Genomic DNA, 19,148 nt, shown 5'->3' with positions numbered 1-19,148 from the left:
ATGTATTAACCAAACTTTATGCAGACAAAAATGAATAAACACATTTTGAAAGGAATACTATGAAGAAGAAAATGCAGTAAACATTTACAACATATTAGGGTGAACTGTAATATGGTAAAAAGTGATGATTTAAATTCAGATTAATATGTTTACCAGCATTAGACCTGTGATGGTTACTGGAAGTTAGTCAATATATTCATAGAACAGCACACCAGAGATAGTCAAAGAAAATAAGAATTATTAGAAGCACAAAGCAAACTTATTTCAAGGCAGTTTTTGACAATGTTATTAAGAAAGAAAACCTAAAGTTATTGTTAACTGATGGTACCTAAGTATTTCAGAGTTCAGAAGATGAAACTTTAATGTAACCTGTGAAAAGAGGGACTTTTTTGTTTTTAAAAGCGATGCAAAGTATTAAATGTATACATTTATATATATTTGTGCACACACACTAGTATCTTTAAATGCGCTTAGATACTATCCAACAGTATCTAAGGCTACAGACAAGCAAGAAACAATTAACTATCTTGTCCTATGTTTCGTGGAAAAAAAGAGACAGACAGATAGTATGCATCCTTTTGACAAGCTGTGTTCATAGAATAATTTCTGGGTTGTTTGTTGAAACATAAAGGAACTTTAAATCAAAAAACAATGTAGAGATCATGCATACGGGTTGAGTGGAAATAACTAAAAAAGGCTATGCAAAAAGCTAAAAGCAAAAGAAATAAAGAAAAGGAAGAACCTTATGCATTTCTCCATGAAGATCTCCTACCTCTTCTCTAGTGTCTATGGCAGAGCCAGGGGTGGTGGCAGCAGTGCTTACTGTGGTACTGGGGGCAGTGCCTGATGAAGTCACTGAATCTATCTCTCCTGCTACATCGTTGATTTCCCGTGCGATGAGAGCCAGATCTTGACTGATCCTAGTAATAAAGAGAGTGTTACATTCTCCCCTACAAATACTTCTGGACCAGTAGAGCCCAACCTGCAGCCTTTGAGCTTCTAAGTTCTAGTTCCTGATAACTGTGCAATGAAAATGTTTTCTAAACGGAAAGTTTATTTGTAGAACCACGAAGATGAATTTTTAACTGAAGCTTTTAATAACATGCCTTTCTAGAGGAAGAAGGTAGAAGGCAATCTCAAAAGACAAGAGCATCCTTGTTTTCTTTCTAGGATGCCCAGACAGAGATGTGTGCAACATGCAGTAAATCCAACACGTGGGATGCACTGGAAATATGCTGAAAATACTGCACAGATGACCTGTGTACATGCAGTAAATCTGAAATGTCCAGAACACATTTAATTTATACCTCAGTTTACCTACTTTCAAAGAACTTCTTCAGCACCTCTGATTATCTAGCAGTGCTGCAGCTTGCTCAGATCAAGCTGCTTATGTGCCTGAAATTCCATACCAGTACCCTAAAATGTCAAATTTAATCAAGACAAGCTTTCTAGTTGGAAAAACAGAACATGCCTGTAAAAACCTGGATATGATAGCACTACACAAATACATCTGAATTCTCAGCTGAAGATTCCTTTTCCTTTCTTCTGACCCACTACATCAAAAAATCACTCCGCTCTGTATTCTGCTCAGCACAGGGGGGAAGTTTGCCTAGCTCTGCTTGTGCTACTCCTCCCCAGGACACCCCAAAAGAAGGAGGGGGGAAAAAAAACCAAACCAAAGCAAAAGCTAAAAGCCCCCTACTAACTATGGCACCCTGAACCTCCAGCTTGGACCAAGCAGTTCAGAAGACCTAGAATGCAGAGCAGCCCACCAAGTGGTCCCCTTTCACACTTCTGTCTGAGAGGACTGAAGGCACAGAAGTTAACAGTGCTAATTCTACACCACCAAGGACTCTGTGAACAGCAGCACCCGCCACTTAAGCAGCAGGAGTTGCACAGCCATGTGACAGTGATGCACACCGTGCTGGCCAGTGCTTGCTAAAGGTGAGCTTCTTTCTGCTCTTTATTTTCACTTTGTCTTCAAGTCAAAAAGAATGGACATCATTGACCTAGAGATAGTTTAAGGCCGAGTGAGCAGAATTTAAACTAGAAAGGCAAACATAATTAGAGAAATTTCCAGTCAAATTACAAAACTGGATTTTGTGGCTAACCATCAACAATCCGCAATAAATGCAACCTTGTGCAGCACAGATACACATATAATTGGGATAAGGCTGTAGAAGAATATGTGGCAATTACCCGCGACCACTCAGGACAGTATTTCTGAATTCAAACTATCAAAGACTGGAACAGTAAAGCAGAAACCAAGTCAATTGCTCATTTTAATAAATTAAAATATGGTAAGTGCCTATTACTACATTAATTAATTTAACCTAATTACTACATCTTTTGGGTCAATTTTAATTTGTATTTCGTGTTCTTATATATACGTACCATACAAACTCCAAGGTTTGAGCTAATTTCTAAGTAGTAGAGATACTAGAGCACCTACTTTGTTGTTTCACACAACCGTATCACTTTTTTTCTTAAACAGAGAAGTTGCTAATAATCACGTTTATATTTCTGGGACAAATTTTGGTATTTAATGAGTAGTTGTGAAGAAATTTGTATTTCGTGTTCTTATATATACGTACCATACAAACTCCAAGGTTTGAGCTAATTTCTAAGTAGTAGAGATACTAGAGCACCTACTTTGTTGTTTCACACAACCGTATCACTTTTTTTCTTAAACAGAGAAGTTGCTAATAATCACGTTTATATTTCTGGGACAAATTTTGGTATTTAATGAGTAGTTGTGAAGAAAATAAAACCCAGGAAGTAACAGTTATCAGTAAATTTTCCAGAAGACAAATGTCATTAAACACCATAATCAAAAGTAGTATCAATCAACTAAGACTTAACTCTCCACAGAAATCAGCAATGCTTCAACATGCCACAGCCACTTCAACTCAGTTCTTACCAAGCAATCAAAATTACATAAAATGTCAGATATCTACATAAAAATGAATTCAAATGAATCCTGAAAATATCATAATAAAGAACTCTAACATGGATGGCAAGCAACCTGTTAGACAATCATCATAGTCAAACACTAGTCAAGCGAACAAAATCTGGAATTAGTTTCAATGTGATAGTAAGCTATAGCCAGTACTCAATAACGTTTCTGTATAGAAACAATATAGACAGAGCACTAAACAAAAAGCACTATGAAAAAGAAAATTAGAAACCAGCTGAGAGTTGGGCCTGACTTTTCATAAATAAAGTTTTCAAGTCATTCGACATTAACTTTTAGAAACAGAACGTATTGCTTAAATATAAGGAATATGTTTTGTATAATCAAGGGCAAGAGACTTAGGCTTTAGGTACACACTATTTACTCTGTTGCAACTGTAGGTTGCCTTGCAGATTTCTACTGCTTCCTGCATCAGACCCAGCAATCATACAAGGCAAATCAATTCAGGGAGGCAAAACTAAACTAAACCTCCAATTCCCTAACCCCCCAACCTGCTCCAGGGAATGTTGCTATAAGATTTGCTCAGTGAGCAGACTCCCGCAGCTATACAGTTACGTAAGGGACAGACAGAGTTTCCAATGCAAGGGAAAAGGTGAGAACACGGGGCTTGGGATGGGAAGAGCATGACCATCTTTTTCAACAGCCTGGAACTCTAGTTCTTATTTACCTGCAGTGAAAGAATACCCATAGTATTAGAAAACCCACAATGAAACAGGAATGCTTCTAAGATATCTGTAATAGTTCTGAACCACTGGATTACCAAAAACATTTTTATAATTAGTCTACCATGTCACACTTCCTACACTGAGTCAGTTTATTTTGTAATGATACTTTAAAATCCTTAAATAAAATATACGTGAAGGTCCTGTTATTCTGAGGGTGTATATTCCCTCCAGGCCAAAGTGGTTTTAGATCAAATTTAGTTATTCCATTAAGTTTTTTTAAACACCTCTTTCCAATTTTCAATTTTATTAATATCTGTAAATTGTAGAGTCTGTGAAAAGTGCAAACTGGGTCAGTCTTGGAAGACCAGTTAAAATACAACATAATGGTAACATGGATGCAATTAAATGTTTGTCACACAGCCTCTACACTAATTTCAGCTGCACATTTATTTTATGAAATACTTATCTTTACACCTGCCTAATCTAATCAGTTATTCAACAAAAAACCCAAAATAACCAATTTTAGTGAGAACATATAACTATCTTTTCCTTTTTTAAAAACTCTAAACAGAGTTGAAGGGACTCTGATCATAGAGTCTGGACTGAGGGCTGGGAAGGAAACAAAAAACAGGGTAGACAATGATAGAGGGCAGACTATGGTTAGCAAGGCAAAGGGAGCAGAGACAAAAATTATCTTATAAAGGACAGAAGTTAAACTTAAAGCCAGGGGAGCAATACTGTGAATTAGTACAAAGAGATATCGCGGCACAGAAAGGATCAACTAGTGACCTAGAGCAGGGGGGCTCAGCAGAGGCTAACCAAGGAAACTGGTGTTGGAAGCAGTGACAATAGATGACAGTAGTCTGACATTTCTCAGCTGCTGAATGCTAGCTTTCTTAACCTTAAATATGCTCATTTAATGTAGTTTGTGTGACATTTCTATACACAATCACAAATTTGGCAATACCAATTGGAGTTTCTCACCACTTCCACTGGAAACAAAGAAGCTGAAAAAGGTAGGATAAGTACATAGCCTTCAAAACAAATTTAAAACCAGTATCTAAATGAAGAAAATGGTAAGAAGCCCAAGGGAAGAAAAAAAAAACCCGCAAACTTAACCATCAAATAAGTTTAGACCGAATTGTCAGTTACTTCCAGTGTCAATCTCTCCTAGATGAGCAAAATGTACTAAGAAGTTTCACTGAAGTAGAAGTTCAGCAGCACTTTTTATAAGGAGGGAGTAATATGCTATGGCTATCCTCAATTTTTTTCCCCATATACGCACATTCCTCCCCATATCCATCTCTAACTTTAGATTCTTGGAAAGAAAGAGATGTTTTAGGAAGATGCCTTTGAAGATGTTTATTTCATGATTTATCAAGATGCTATCAGACTCCTTTAAGTATTTTCCCTTTGCACAGACCACACTAGAAAAACAAATGTTGAAAAATATTACCAAGAAGAGGAAACAAAAAATAATTAATGACACTAAGCAAAACACATGCTTCACATCTGTGAGACCACAGTGTTAAGATTAATTTTAAAAGGAAAACACTTTTATTGTTTTAGCTTCCAAATTAAAAGTTCTGTGAAAAGGTTCAGAACCTGAACACTGTCATGTAAATTTTAAATAACATTTATATACTTACATAGTTTTATTTATTTAGTGCAAGGTATTTAAAGTTTTCACTGCCTGGGTATTGCATGGCATGGGAATAACTGGTTACCAGAATGGAAAACTGACTACCTTTTCCTTGGTTCACTTGAAGCAGAGTGCTATTAGCAATAACGGAGGAATTGCTATACTAGTCTCAGGGACTCAGAACAAAAGAAATTACTTTTTGATGAATACATATGATTTAAATCAGAAAATATCTAACATGAAATAATGTCTAGATAAACCAAAAATTAAAATGAGAACATGGTATCTTATATTGCCAAAATCACTTTTTCCTCTCTCTGTCAACTACGCATTGATCTGAAATTTTACCTCAATACGAATGTAAAGGTAGAACAAAATCAGATATACTTCAGCCTCAGGAAATACACCATTAGCAACTACGAGTTCTACACAAAGTACCTCTGCAAGTCCCAATAATGCAACCAGAAGTTCATATTCCGGGATCTGGCTATCATAAGTCAGAAATGACTATCAATTTCCATTAGAAAGAGATGTGCTGATAATATCAGTGTCCTGTCTGCCAGTCTCTCATTAGAAGAATTTTAAATTACCCATTCAGTAAGTGAATGAAAATGGTAAGTAGAGTAATACAGAAAATCCATTACCTCTCTTTCTCCTATATATGTACCAGTGTAACTGGTTGGGTACAAATCTGTTATTTTAGAGGCACTCCTTTAAAACCAACCTTGCTATTTCTTCTCGGTGAGCAGTCCAGTCACGAATGTAGTCTTCCTGTTCCTTTATTCTGTGCTTGAATGTATTGCTACTTTGAGCTGCTGTCCCAGTGCTCTGCAGTCGCGTGGTTTTCAGGGCTGGAGAGGTACGTAGACGGGTATGTTTAGGGGAATTACGGTTTGATCCGAATTCATCTTCTGAGGTGGAAGCATAATCTGTAGGAAAGCGCCTCCATCTTGCACTTACTAAATTAGTTTAATTATTAAAAAAGAATTATTATTGCAGCTTTAATAAGAAAAAACAATATTATTTCAGTAACATGACAAAAATACACCACTATTCATTATCAATCCCCAGATACCTCACAAAAGGTTTATTTACTACATCTTAAAAAGAAAGCTACAAAATTTGTGTTAAATAATAAATATTGATTAATAAAAACATAAAATGGATGCTCTTTGTATAATGATGAGTGAAATAAGATGTAAAAGCCAGTAACTGTATATGAGCTCAAGCAAACTGTATTACAAAACAAGGGCCCAATTCATTAACATTTAAGTATATAGTCAGACTGCACTTTTTCTGCAGATTTTTTCCCAAGTTTCATTCAAGGTTTACATGATACACAAAAAAAATGAAGAGACGTGAAGGGAGGGTGGAGCTGGCACCAAGCCTGGAATGCATGCGTACATAAGGAAAGCATAAAAATCCTAGATGATGCATTATGTATTTAGTACAGAAAAAAATATGTTAAAATTAATAGTGTTACAAAAATCAGCGGCACATCTATAAAAACAGCAGCCTCAGAGCAAAAAGCATATATTCTCACATGTAGCACATAAAGCATATACAGCCACGTTGCTGAAGACAGCCTGAAGTATAAGAGAACTGAAACTAAGTAGGAGGCTCTCGTACCCCTGTGAATTACTAAAGTCTAGAAAATGCATTTCAGATATGCTATCCTTAAACATTCCTAGCAGGAAGAGATATCACTAAGTGTAAAGGAATGCTCATCACGACAACCTGCTAAGTTCTTGCAGGGGATTTAGTCCCCCAAGCTCACTGACATTCATGAGGCTCTATAATTATTGTAAAATTTTAAGAAGTGTGCTATCACCTCTTGGTAATTTAAAAATAATAGATTCAAGTAATGTATATTGGTTTTAGTATGAGAAAAATGCAAGAAGTAATAATGACTTCTCCTGAAACATTTAAAAAAACATTACAAATGAAATATACATCAATATGAATTTAAGTAACAAATAATGGAAGTAATTTTTAGTTGAGAAAAGATTTGTGTAACGCTCTCAAAGATTACAGTACATAGAATATGACATTGGTGTATAAGCTTACATCCCTTCCCTCATATAAATAATGCATTTTTAATCGCTGGAAACAAAAATATGCTTGCGTAATTTTTTTCAGGTTTAAATGTGGGCTTCAAATCATGTCCAGTTCTACTAATTTTTTTTAATTATTATAAACTTTATTGAAGAAAATAAAAATGTCTCTCCAGTCACTTACTGTTCTTTTTTTAGAGGTTTCAAACTTGTTTTGATCTTAGGGAAGTAGAACATAAGCAGAAAAAGCACATTTCCCCACCAATAGCATGCAAGCAATGCGTGACTGACATCCAAAGAGCTTTATGAGTTGGGCCCACATTTTATCATCAATTTTTGTTTAAATTCTTTGTCCAGTTCAAATTATATGCATCAAAATAAATATAAAATTTATCTTAAAATCTCTCAAGTGAGCTAGTCCAGCAACTCAGCACTGTACAATGAGCATATGTAATTATATATTTAAAAACTAAAAACTGAATGAGAAGTGAAATATCAGAAACAGATTTGATTTCTAATCCTCTACCACTGTAAGTTTCAACATCAGGATCTGGGTCTGGGAGAAGCTTGGATTTCTCTGTGTACAAAATAGTGTTTTATCATGTTAATTCGTATTAAAACATTCAGATTAGAAGCATTTGCTTAAATAAAATATATTGATGAGATTAGTCTTAGGTCCTCGTTTCCACCCACACTGTTTAGGAGAAGATTCTTAAATGATACATTCAATCAAGAATACTGAATTTTGTAAAAGCGTAAACATTTCAGAGATACTAACTGAAATGACATCAATAACAATTGTCTACATAGTACCATAAAACCCCTCTAATTTTTTTAAGACCATTAAATTCTAAGGCCGTAAAATGTTGCTTATTTATATATTATCAACGGGTTTCTCATTAATATATGGAAAAACTTACTGTAGGCTTAACAGTAAAAATCTCAAAGTTGTATGATTCATGACAAGCAATATCCAAGCACGTTTCCCATTAAAGTAGCTATACATTTGCACATATGTGCTTTTAATACTATTTATAAATTACGCAGCCCCAAAATGTCATTGTAGTTTATGTAGATTTCTGAAAGCTATTGTGCAATTAGTCATCTCAGACACCAAAGACTGTGAATATCAGTACCAACAACTAGAAAATCCTCCAAAACCCTGGCTAAAATAATCAGCAGACAAACCTAATTTGGTGACTACTCTGCGAGAAGTATGGTTGACAACACTTTAAGCCGGCAAGTTTAATGATTTGGACACCATCATCTCACTTTTAAGATCTGAGGACAGACTTTATTAAGCATATCCCTTATAAAATACTCTACTTTCATTGATGTATTGCCTTCTCAAGGCCCATCCATTTCAAAGATCCTGAAATTTGGTGCTCAGAAGTGCAATACTACTAAAGCGCAGTTAATAAGGGTTGTTTTCTCTCCATGCTCAAACCCTTTTTTTTCTTTTTTCCAGAGATACTTCAACAGCTTTGATCAACCTATCTGCTAGCTATTTGCAATGACAGCTAGGTCAGCAAGCCAGCAGAGCTGCCGAACACAACTAGTTGTTCAAGGTCTCTCTGTTCTGACTCAATGCTTAATTTTACAGTTGCAGCTTAGCACTTTTGCACTAGGTCTGATCCTGTTGTTCTTTCTCCCAATACACAGCGCCTTCTGTAACATCATCTTCAATTTCTCTCCGCAATTGTGAAAAAAGGCCTTTGGTCTTCTCTGGTTTTATTGATCACACTCTTACTGTTTGATGATTCAGTGCCTTAAAACTTTCATTGCTTGTGCTATAAAATTACTAATTCTGCTTCACGTGTCCTCACAGTGTTGTCAGTTATCAAGCCTCCTACCACAGAAACACCCTGGTAATTACTTTAATGCTGGTAATTCTCATCCAAGATGTTCCCTTTATCTGCTTACCCTTTCATTTAAAAGTAAGCAATACTTAACTGTATCAAGGATTAAAAAAGATTCTTGAAATTATGGACTTGCTGACAGCTCTGACAATTTATTGCTATTATGTTGCAGTTCATCCACATGAAGTATAAGACAATAAAAAAATCCAGTGACTACATCTTTTTTTGCCTCCTTTTTACAGGCATGTATGTCTGAACATTCAAAAAGATTTGGGAAATGCAGAAATAATTTCCTCTTTGGTAGACTGGATTTAAGAAGCAAGATTCTGCTGCCAATGTTTAGTGATCTACAATTTGGTAATGTTAACTGAACTCTGATGAGAAGACCCATGGCACATTTTTAATACTTCGATAGCAACCAGTCTTCTGGTAAAAGAAAAAAAAAAACCAAACCCTATATTGGTAATGATCGTTCATTTTACAGTCTTTCTAGGTCCAGGGAGAGAAGAAAATACATCACCGTTATGCCTTGATTAAATACGCCCAAAGTAAAACACATTCAAACAGTTGAGGCACTTTTGTCAGGCACTTCATTAGTAATTTCCAAAAGTGCTAAAATTAAGTAAATTGTTGACTTTCCTAGAAACAAAATTAAATTCAGGAATTATATGCTTTGGATCGAAAAGCTTCTGCTATGTTCCATCTTTACATATTGCATACAAGTAACACATTCTATTCAAAGATGTTTCAAATACATTTATCTAAGGATAAAATAATAAATAATATTAATAACTTGATGTGTTGGGTATTATTAGCATCATTTTATAAGACGCTAATGAAAATGGGGGGATGTACTGAGTAGTGGCCTATATGAGAGAGAGAGAGAGAGAGAGAGAGAGAGAGAGAGAGAGAGAGAGAGAGAGAGAGAGAGAGAGAGAGAGAGAGAGGAGAGAGTACATTCCTATATATACTAGAAGATTACACCATTTTAAAGCAATTCACATTTTCCTAAAGTATACTCTAAATAGCCCAGTAAAAAATATAATACAATAAGCTTACTGGTACAGACAAAATCCAGAACTCCAAATCCTAAACAGTAGTAATAATATTCTTTACTTACATCGTAACAAGGCTTGATTGATTCATTAAGCCATGATTTTGTTTTGAAAGTATCTGACTGCTTTATTAATTGCTTTTAGATTTTCACCTTTACATTGATACAGGCTTCTCCCTGATTTTGATACAAAAACTGAAAAAGCTTTATATGACAGAAGCTATTTTTACTGCAGATTTTTCTAACAATGGCCTTTTTAAAATACCTAGCTTATTACTGTGGGGTAGCTCATGAGAAGATGGCATCTTTTCTCTCTTGAAAACAGAGTATTTTATACAAGCTACAGTAAACTTTGAGTGTGTAATGCAGGTAAATGAAACGAACATTAAACAAAGATGACTGTGATAGACTAGTAGACTGGGAAGAGAAAGATAGACCCACACCCCTGAATAGAAGCAGCAAACCACTTCAGTGCAGCAACCTAGGAAAAGTTTAGGAAGCATGCAATAGTTCACATAGACAAAACTCAAAATCCATATACAGTTTTGTGAAAAACACAAGAAGCAGCAAAGTGACAAGCAACATCTGGGGTTTACCTTTTAAAAAATCAGCAATACCACTATGTGAACTAGTGTTAATTATTAAAGTAAACGTATAGAAGCAATCTTAACTGACACTCTTCCCTGACCTAATGTTGCCACCTTTCAGGCTGCACACATCAATTTAAAACTTTGATTAAAATTGAAAACATGCTACTTTTCCAATGATCTCTTACAAGGAAAGACTGAGTTTTTCTCTGAAGTTTCACCTTTTTTTTCTATCTTTGTAGACACCTGTCATAATATTAAACAGATTCAACTTTATAGTTCAGTGAACACCTCATTTGTATCTCTACAGAAATTTCTATTCAGCTAATAAATGACACAGCCAAAAGATACCTGTCTGGGGAATTAACACTGCAGAGAATCCTAAGAAGGTACATTTACGATATACAAGCAACAAAAGGGCAGTAGGACTGTGGGAAATTTAAATATCACAGATGTTTATATCAGCTCTGATTGGAAGCAGTAAAGGAGAATATATAATCTCAGTAGCAACACACAACACTGGAAGGTATTCTATTTATTTTTTCTTAGATTGTGAATTGGATTCAAATAAGGTCAAGCTGGTAGTATGACAATTCAAAAAGCAAGAGGACACCAATTTTAGATATTCATTCCACATGAAAGTTGACTTATTTAGAATTACCACATCTTAATTTTGATTTAATATTGCCATTGGAAGAAAACTAGCAGCCTTTCATACTGCTTGCACTTAGAAGCGTTATGTTAACTTCTAACAGAATAGTAGGTTAAAATTAATCAATTGTACAGATTTTTCTGTCCATACATAATATTATAGTAAAGGAACTACCACACAGAAGAAGATCAACATGATTTGGAAATCATGATGAAATCATAAATCGTCATGATTTGGAACAGAGAACAGAAACTACTCCAAAGCAAGGCAAACATTTTAAACTAAATTACTTAACTTTACGTTATTTAGTTAGGTAGTGTTTGTGTTTAATTTTTCCATTTGTTACTTCATTGTTAGTCTTATCAAACAAATCTCACTTTTGTAGTTCTGGAAGCTAATCTTAAATTATAAATACAATTATCCTACAGATGCTCGGGGTATACCTCAGGGAACACTTGCTGTTCAGCATATTTACAAGCCTACCTTACAAATAAATATTATACCTTCTATGTAGTAAAAAGTGCTGCTGACCTTCTGAACTTCTACTACTATGACTTGAGCAAAGAGATCTCTGCTCTGTTTTTGTACTAATGCAAATCAGCGCTGCCATGTCTGAATGCCTCAATGCAATTCTTTGTTACTGGTTTCAAGTTAAAAAAAAATATCCAAAGAGTTAAAGGATTACAATTTCTTGTCTTTATGATTTTAAGTAAGAAACATCCACAAGTTCTTCCAAGGAAGCCTCTTACTCCAAAGAGAAAGACTGCATCAACTAAAACTCAAGAAATGTTTCATAGGAACTGTTCCTTAAAAAAAAAAATAAATATTCCACATATGAAAAGCATCTACTATTGTATAAAACAAGTTCAAATAATCTCACATACCTGAGGGAGAATTATGAGCTGAAGCCAAAGATTTGGATTTTGAATCTGAAAGTCGAGAAATGCTATTGGCTCGAGTTCTAGCAGAAACTTTACTACTATCTCCTGCTGATGTTAACCTTGCACCACTTCTGATAATAGCTTCTGGGGTACGAGATGAGGCAGTGCTTCTAGTTATTGTTGCTTCAGAATCACTACGTGCTGATAAAGAGCCAAGTCGAGTTCTGCGAGGTTGAGCAAGTAAGTCTATTCTGGAAATACTTCTCCTCCCTGATGGAGGTTTTGACGTAGAACTTGTAGTGGACACTTCGGAAGCCACTGAAGCCTTATCGGCATCAGCAAGCTCGCTATCTGAGGCTTCACCAAGCCGTGCTCTGCGCAAGAGAGAAGTCCTTGTAGGACGAGGTCTTGGAAGAGTGGTAGATTTACTAGATTGCCCAAGCGCAACAGGAGAGGTTTTTGATTTAGCTGACTTTCCTTCCATTTTGGAATGTAAAAGTTCATCTGCTGAAGCAAAAGGAACTCTTCCATGTGATTTACCAGAGTAGGTTTCCTGGTCAGATGATAAGATATCAGAAATGGCAGAATGAGGTACGCTAGATGTTTGGTCATCATCTGTCAAATCTACTGATGGCTGTCTCATTCTTCCACTGGATTGCACAGTTTTGCGAGCATCAGCTCTAGACCCACCATCTGAAGATCGACTTTTAGTTTTCTTTTCCATCTTTTCTCTGGCACTTGTTGCAGAAGATTTTAAAACATCCTTTGAAGGGGAACCAGAAGAACATCTATCTTTATATAAGGTTGTAAAGCTCTTCCGCTTCTGCGTGGATTTTCTTTCAGTGTCACCAGTAACGAGACTGATTGTGCTGGCTGTATCTACATCTGATTCTGGTGATATGGAATTATCTCTGTTATAGCTAGGAGTCTCGGGACCTTCATCAGTTTTATTTTCTTCACGCAATTTAGCTTCAAGGAAAGCCATTACAGCTTCTGTGTCTTTTAAAATGAGTGTTGTATCCAGACTGGAATCGGTTTCCATTGAATCACTTCTGTCACGTATCCTGTTTGCAGATGCTAACGGGGCAGCGGATCCACTTTGCTTATTAATGTGAGGAATAAGTTCTATAGGTATATTTGTGCTAGGCTTATCTATAGTAAAGCTACCTTGCCTCACTAATGGTTTTGAAGATTCCTTTTTTTCTCCTCCAGATGCTTTAGGACTTTGTCCTTTAATTGTTTCCTCATTTTTTCTTCTTTTTCCCTCACTCTGCGCCAACTTCATTTCTGCTTTATCTGTAACATGTCCAGGAGCTTTGTCTTGATTATCCAAAGTTTTGGGTGACATAGCAACCTCCTCCCTACCTTTCTCAACCTGGTTTGCAGCAGATTTTGTAGAGGATAATTTTGTGGGTGTCCAGTGTCCTTGCTCCTTTCTTTCTTGTTGTTGAATTTTTGCTAAAGCTTGTTTCACCACAGAAGTTTCTCTGCCAGTTTCCGCTCTCTCTTTACTGGAAGAACTGGAGAAAGAAAAAACTTTGTCTCCAGTAGCTTTGGGTGAAAGACCATTCATTGTTCTGCTTGACTTAGCTATACTTCTGCTGTCAGCATCTGAGGCACGAGCTGGAGTTTCTTTCTCCTGAAGTTCAGTGTCTTGCTTTTCACCTATTTCTGATCTCTGATGAGATGTAGTTTTTGCTTTTGAGCTTTCATTCACTTTCTCCTCTTTGGGAAGCTGTGGAAGTGTCCTCCTCTTTCGCTCACCTTGGCTGGTCATAGAAGCAGCTGAACCCGTGCTTCTAATGGAAATACCAGACTCACTGATGTCTGTGTCTAAAAATGAAAAAGAAAAAAATACCTGAGAAGCCATTCAATAGCAAGGTAAATAGAAGCATTAAATTCTTAAGACTGTGTAAGACTAATAAAACAACATAAAACAGAACTAAAAGAAGTCATTAGTCCATCCCTCTGTTCTATGGCAGGATCAATTATGCTTAGACGAATATATGTTAGAAACATTTAACAAGTTCTTAAAAATCTCAGTTGATGGAGCTTTGACTATCCCTATAAGCTATTTGGGTAGATAGCTCTTAAAATAATTTTCTTATTCTTTAACATGAGCTGGACTTTCTCCAGTTTAGCCCATTACTGCTTGTCCTATTCTCATTAGGCATCATTTCCTCTTCACAGGAAAGAGGGGAAACACTCCTCTTATTACAGAGTGGAAACTCTGTTTGTGAATTACATTAACTACCTCCAAACTACAGTAAGTTGTACATAACTAGCTATATTATTTCATTTCACTGTTGCAATACATTTTGTAATAAAACCTGAACAAAATCATGTGCTAACATAATTTAGAACAGGTATCTCCTGATTAAAGAGATGACATATATAAAAAAAATATTTCTGTATTACTAGAAGTAGAATGCTAAGAGTGTCATACAAAAGAACAGTTCATTCTACACAATCCAAAGTGTTGATACAGAGCATGTGTCTATGAAAGCAATGTCTAAAAGGCTGCAATGGAATTACTGCAATAAACCATTTCTGGTTTATCACAGAGATGTGACCAGGACAGAAGAAGCCATCTTCCAAAAGCGTACTAAAACTAGCATATTGCAGGAAAAGGGAAGGAATAATTTCAGAAGCAGGGTAAAAGTGCAAAGACAGAACAACATCCTTTCCTCCTGCTCTGCTACAAACAGGCAGAATTTCTTCCCAAACATGGATAATTTTGGTTGTGATTGAACAATCGCCTGTTTGTGTGGCATCTTGGGCTAATTACTACCTTGCTGACACTCTGTGACTGTATACTGGGAAAGGGAACACTTCATGAACATTTGTGTCATTCGTGCAGAGGGACTATGGTATTTTTTCCTGCTTCATTGTATTTTCAGCATATATATTCCACAATATGGGCTAGGATCGCTGTCATATAAAAAGGAAAGTTTTCATAGATACAAGAACTTGAGTTACATGAGATATGCTCTCCCTGAAATCAAACTCTTTTAGCCAGCTGTGTACACTGGGACAGTGTATATGAAGGTAAAGTTTTTATGCTCAAACAGTAACTTAAAATAGGTACACAACAAATCACTGTTATACCAGCACACCATTACAACAGGGAGTGGGAAGCAAGTCTTAACATTCCTAAACACGTTCAGCACCAGATTTTAAAACTACTGATTAAAGTAAGATCGCCCTCCTTCCTCCCTACTTGCCTGTTCCACAGCTCAAGGTCTTGTCTCACCAAGGGGCTACAGCCTCTCCCTGTGAGACCTCACCTCAAGGAAGAGGCTGCAGTGCTGGGAGACACTCTTTCAGCAGTATTGAAAAGCCCTACTCATGAAGAAAGAACTTACTATGGTTGAGAGAGCAAAAAGAATGCTTTTAACGCAAACAAGACACTGTAGTATGGAAATATATAGAAAATGTATAAAAAGCATCAAAAGAATGCAGTACTACTGCTAAAGCACTTTCATTGAATTCTTAGTGGATATAGAATGCTCTTTAGGCAGAAAAATATGACCATCCCATGAACTGTCACAAGGAATAATTGATGCTGAATACCCCCATTTTGGAAACCAAACTTTTATCTTTTCACAGTGATGACTGTGCCCTCCTTGCCCATTTAACAAACATAGCAGTTGTGCTGTCAGAAACAAGCCTTTATTACTCAGAGATGATATTAATTGCTCTATGAATTGCTCTGACTTTGAACGTTTGGATAGAAAATAATTCTTTTTGCAAGTTCATTTGCCAGTTGTTGCAGTATAATGTGACATAACTTACTGACACACACCTGTCAATTCACTTTTCACCAGGAGAGGTCTATGAACAACTGCTCTGCATACCCTGTTGGGATCTTTCTATCAAGGCTTGCCCACCAACACTGGCTGTTCCAGGAATACAAACTGGAGTATAGGGCTTCCCTCTCTGCAAGAATTCTCTAAGCACTTAATTGAATATCAACAATCATACTGTATGTATACAACTGTACATATTGTACAATTGTACATATCTGCTACTTTCTATCTGAGCTCTTCAATCTTTCTTTTCTCTTTGCACAGTGTCACACCTTTAATGAAGAATGCAAAATGACTCGCACCTTTTTTTGTATAATCCGTGTTAGGACACTCATTTGAGAAACAGGAGGTATCTCTGAAATCTAAGCAAGGTTTTCTAATTCCTGGACTATTTTTCTTGGAAATTATAAAAAATTTGGAGGTTCGATGAAAATCAGTATGATTGCTATCTGTGAAGATTGATTTCTCTCAGACACACCTACCAGATCAAATCTTTTATATATATATTTAGGCATGTAACTTGCTTCTTGGTGAATTTCAAACAGTCTTCAGTGGAAGAAAGGTGTGGAGTTGTTCAGCGCTGTCTTTGGCTACATACATCTTATGTGAAGTTTAGTAAGATTTCTAAAGAAAATACAGGCATCTAAGCCAACAAGACAGATTTTGTGAATTGGTCTTTGGACATACATATCAAATTGTATTTTCATTACATCTTTGGTACTTGAATGCTTTCTGGATTGCTCCTTAAGTATTTGCAGTATGGGTAAGCACTACGCAGTACTTGCTTCACTTAAATCATAAAGTTCTTATAACGGTAAGAGAAGCATTCATCTCTCCGAAGAAGATCCTAGTTAGTGTCTCATCTGAAAGTGACAATTTAAAACAATACAAAAAACAAAAGACCACCAAACCCTCTGATTAACCACCCAAAGGATCAGTCTCAAGAGCTATGATTTCAAGTGCCCTGTATACAAATTTGCTCTTGATTTCCATTATTCTATGTACAAGGTATATCAGATAATTTAATTTTTCCCCTTTTCATCTGCTTTGACTTTTAGTATCCTATGCAAAGTTCAACTGCTGTGAGGGGCGGAAAAGCTACTATGGAAGCAGCAGTTACTGGTAAGAACTATTCCATGCATTGATACAGAAATTTGCATTACGCAACATCAAAAGCAAAATTTCTTTGTAAAGTTCCGCAAAAAGTAAAATGAGACTATGAAGTTGGAATGTATTTTATTGCTTGCTTTAATAAACGGTCTCACCTTCTATGATTTTAAAACCATGTGAGCATACTTCAAAAAGTAAATTCTCAGAAAAATAACTGTATTTGATGAACCAGTTAATTAAATATGCTTACATATACTTTCATCTGCTGAATACAAACCTGAATAGAAATTCAATTACTAATCAATACATAACAGCAGCTTCCTTTTGGAAGAAATTCCCAATAATATTTCAGTTTCACTTTTTTTTTTTAAAGTAGTCAAGTTATTTATTCAACTTTGGAATTAAAAGTCATGTTCTTTCTCTTCCTTTCATTGTGCCAGAATAATACACAGAATTAAAAGCTAACTCTTTTGTGAAGAAGCTAACTGATTTTTTTCTAGCAAAGAATAAATTGTACAGGTAGGATATCTGTAAAGAACATAGAAAGTATCTGAATTAATTTATTAGTGTTATCTAAAATCTGAGGGCAGTAAAATAAATCTATCACAAATCCACTTAGGAAATGCATATATTAGTTACAACTAAGTTAAGGTGTTGTAGGAGAAATAGAGAAAAGTTGAAAGAAAAAAATGTAATTATTGCCTATGGGATTCAAGATTGAGCAGTTCAGACAACGGTTCAGTTCATCTAACCTGGGCCAGGAACAAAGGGAGTTATCTAAACTTACCAAGAAACCTAAAATTTGGGCAGAACAATATGGACAATACAATTATTGGGGTTTTGCCACCTTTTTTTTTTTTATGTATGTCATGTGGAATAGATAAACACTTTAGAGAAATCTCTGCCACTACACTTTTACACTGGTCTAAGGACCCAAGATGGTGGCGGGGGGGGAAAACAGCGAAAAAATCAAAGAACTTAGTAATAGGCAATTTTTTTTCTGCAGAAGGCCTGACTGCTGGGCAGGGTGCTGGGGCCAGGTTTGCAGTCTAAGCAGGGAGAAAATCACAGGGTTCCACTCTGAAAGCAGTAAAGACTTGGTTTTATCAGTTGAAAATGCAGTCTTCTGAGAGACTAACTTATAGGTCAAAGATGTAGATTGCTCTGAAATTGTAACAGACATGGGTTCTTGAAAATCTGAAGAAAGCCAGCAGCTATAACAAAAAAGTAGAGAACACACATTACACTTGTGAATGTAACTTTTGGGAAAAAAAAAAAAATGAAAAAAAAACCCTAAAAAGATGCTCAAAACTATAGAAAAAAAAAAGTTATTCTACTCACCAATGTCTAACAAGAGGTTATTGGACATGTTCTGTAGATGGTAGTATATTTTCAGAAGTGGTGTACACAGAAAAGCATTTCTACTTCTAAAACACATTTTTTCCCGCTAATCTTTTAAACTTTGCTTTGATGCTGAAAATTTCAAAGTCAGCTGGAGTAAGAGGAAATGCTGGAATTGCAGGACACAATCGTATCTCAAGTAGTGGACAGATAATTAGTTACTTCTTGATCACTAAACAGCATATCACTTTCAGAATATGAAGCATTCACTAACATGACATCCCTTTGTAGTTACCAGTCAATTTTGTAATGAAGAGCTACATTAACTCCACCTCAATACACAAGTATCAGCATAAAAATTACACTAGAATTCTGTGTTAAATCATTATCTCTAAGGTGAAATTGAGAGGAAAAAAACAGCAGAGGAGAAGTAAAGTAAGGTAAGCAACTCCTTTATAGTCAAGAGCGTAGATCTTAAAGAACAAACCATTTAAAATAAGAAATGTCAATAGTTTAACTA

At 35.7% G+C, this 19,148-nt stretch overlaps 1 protein-coding gene across 7 annotated transcripts in view; it reads right to left on the bottom strand.

The window, feature by feature from the left end:
* The window catches only part of CEP170 (centrosomal protein 170), an 84,331-nt gene that overhangs the window by 12,226 nt on the left and 52,957 nt on the right, over nt 1–19,148 (bottom strand). For 3 of the 7 annotated variants that reach the window (XM_009276090.1, XM_009276099.2, XM_009276081.2), the window contains 3 exons: nt 12,372–14,201; nt 6,006–6,240; nt 743–920 (listed from right to left, as the gene is read on the bottom strand). In XM_009276090.1, the coding sequence (XP_009274365.1) occupies nt 743–920; nt 6,006–6,240; nt 12,372–14,201 (2,243 nt within the window). The remainder of the gene's footprint in view (nt 1–742; nt 921–6,005; nt 6,241–12,371; nt 14,202–19,148) is intronic. The other 4 variants (XM_009276106.2, XM_009276116.2, XM_009276124.2 and 1 more) reach the window with 2 other exon arrangements.

This window comes from Aptenodytes forsteri, unplaced genomic scaffold, assembly GCF_000699145.1.
Source record: "Aptenodytes forsteri isolate BGI_AS27 unplaced genomic scaffold, ASM69914v1 Scaffold10, whole genome shotgun sequence".
Classification (NCBI taxonomy): domain Eukaryota; kingdom Metazoa; phylum Chordata; class Aves; order Sphenisciformes; family Spheniscidae; genus Aptenodytes; species Aptenodytes forsteri.
This window is presented reverse-complemented; position numbering and strand designations above follow the sequence as displayed.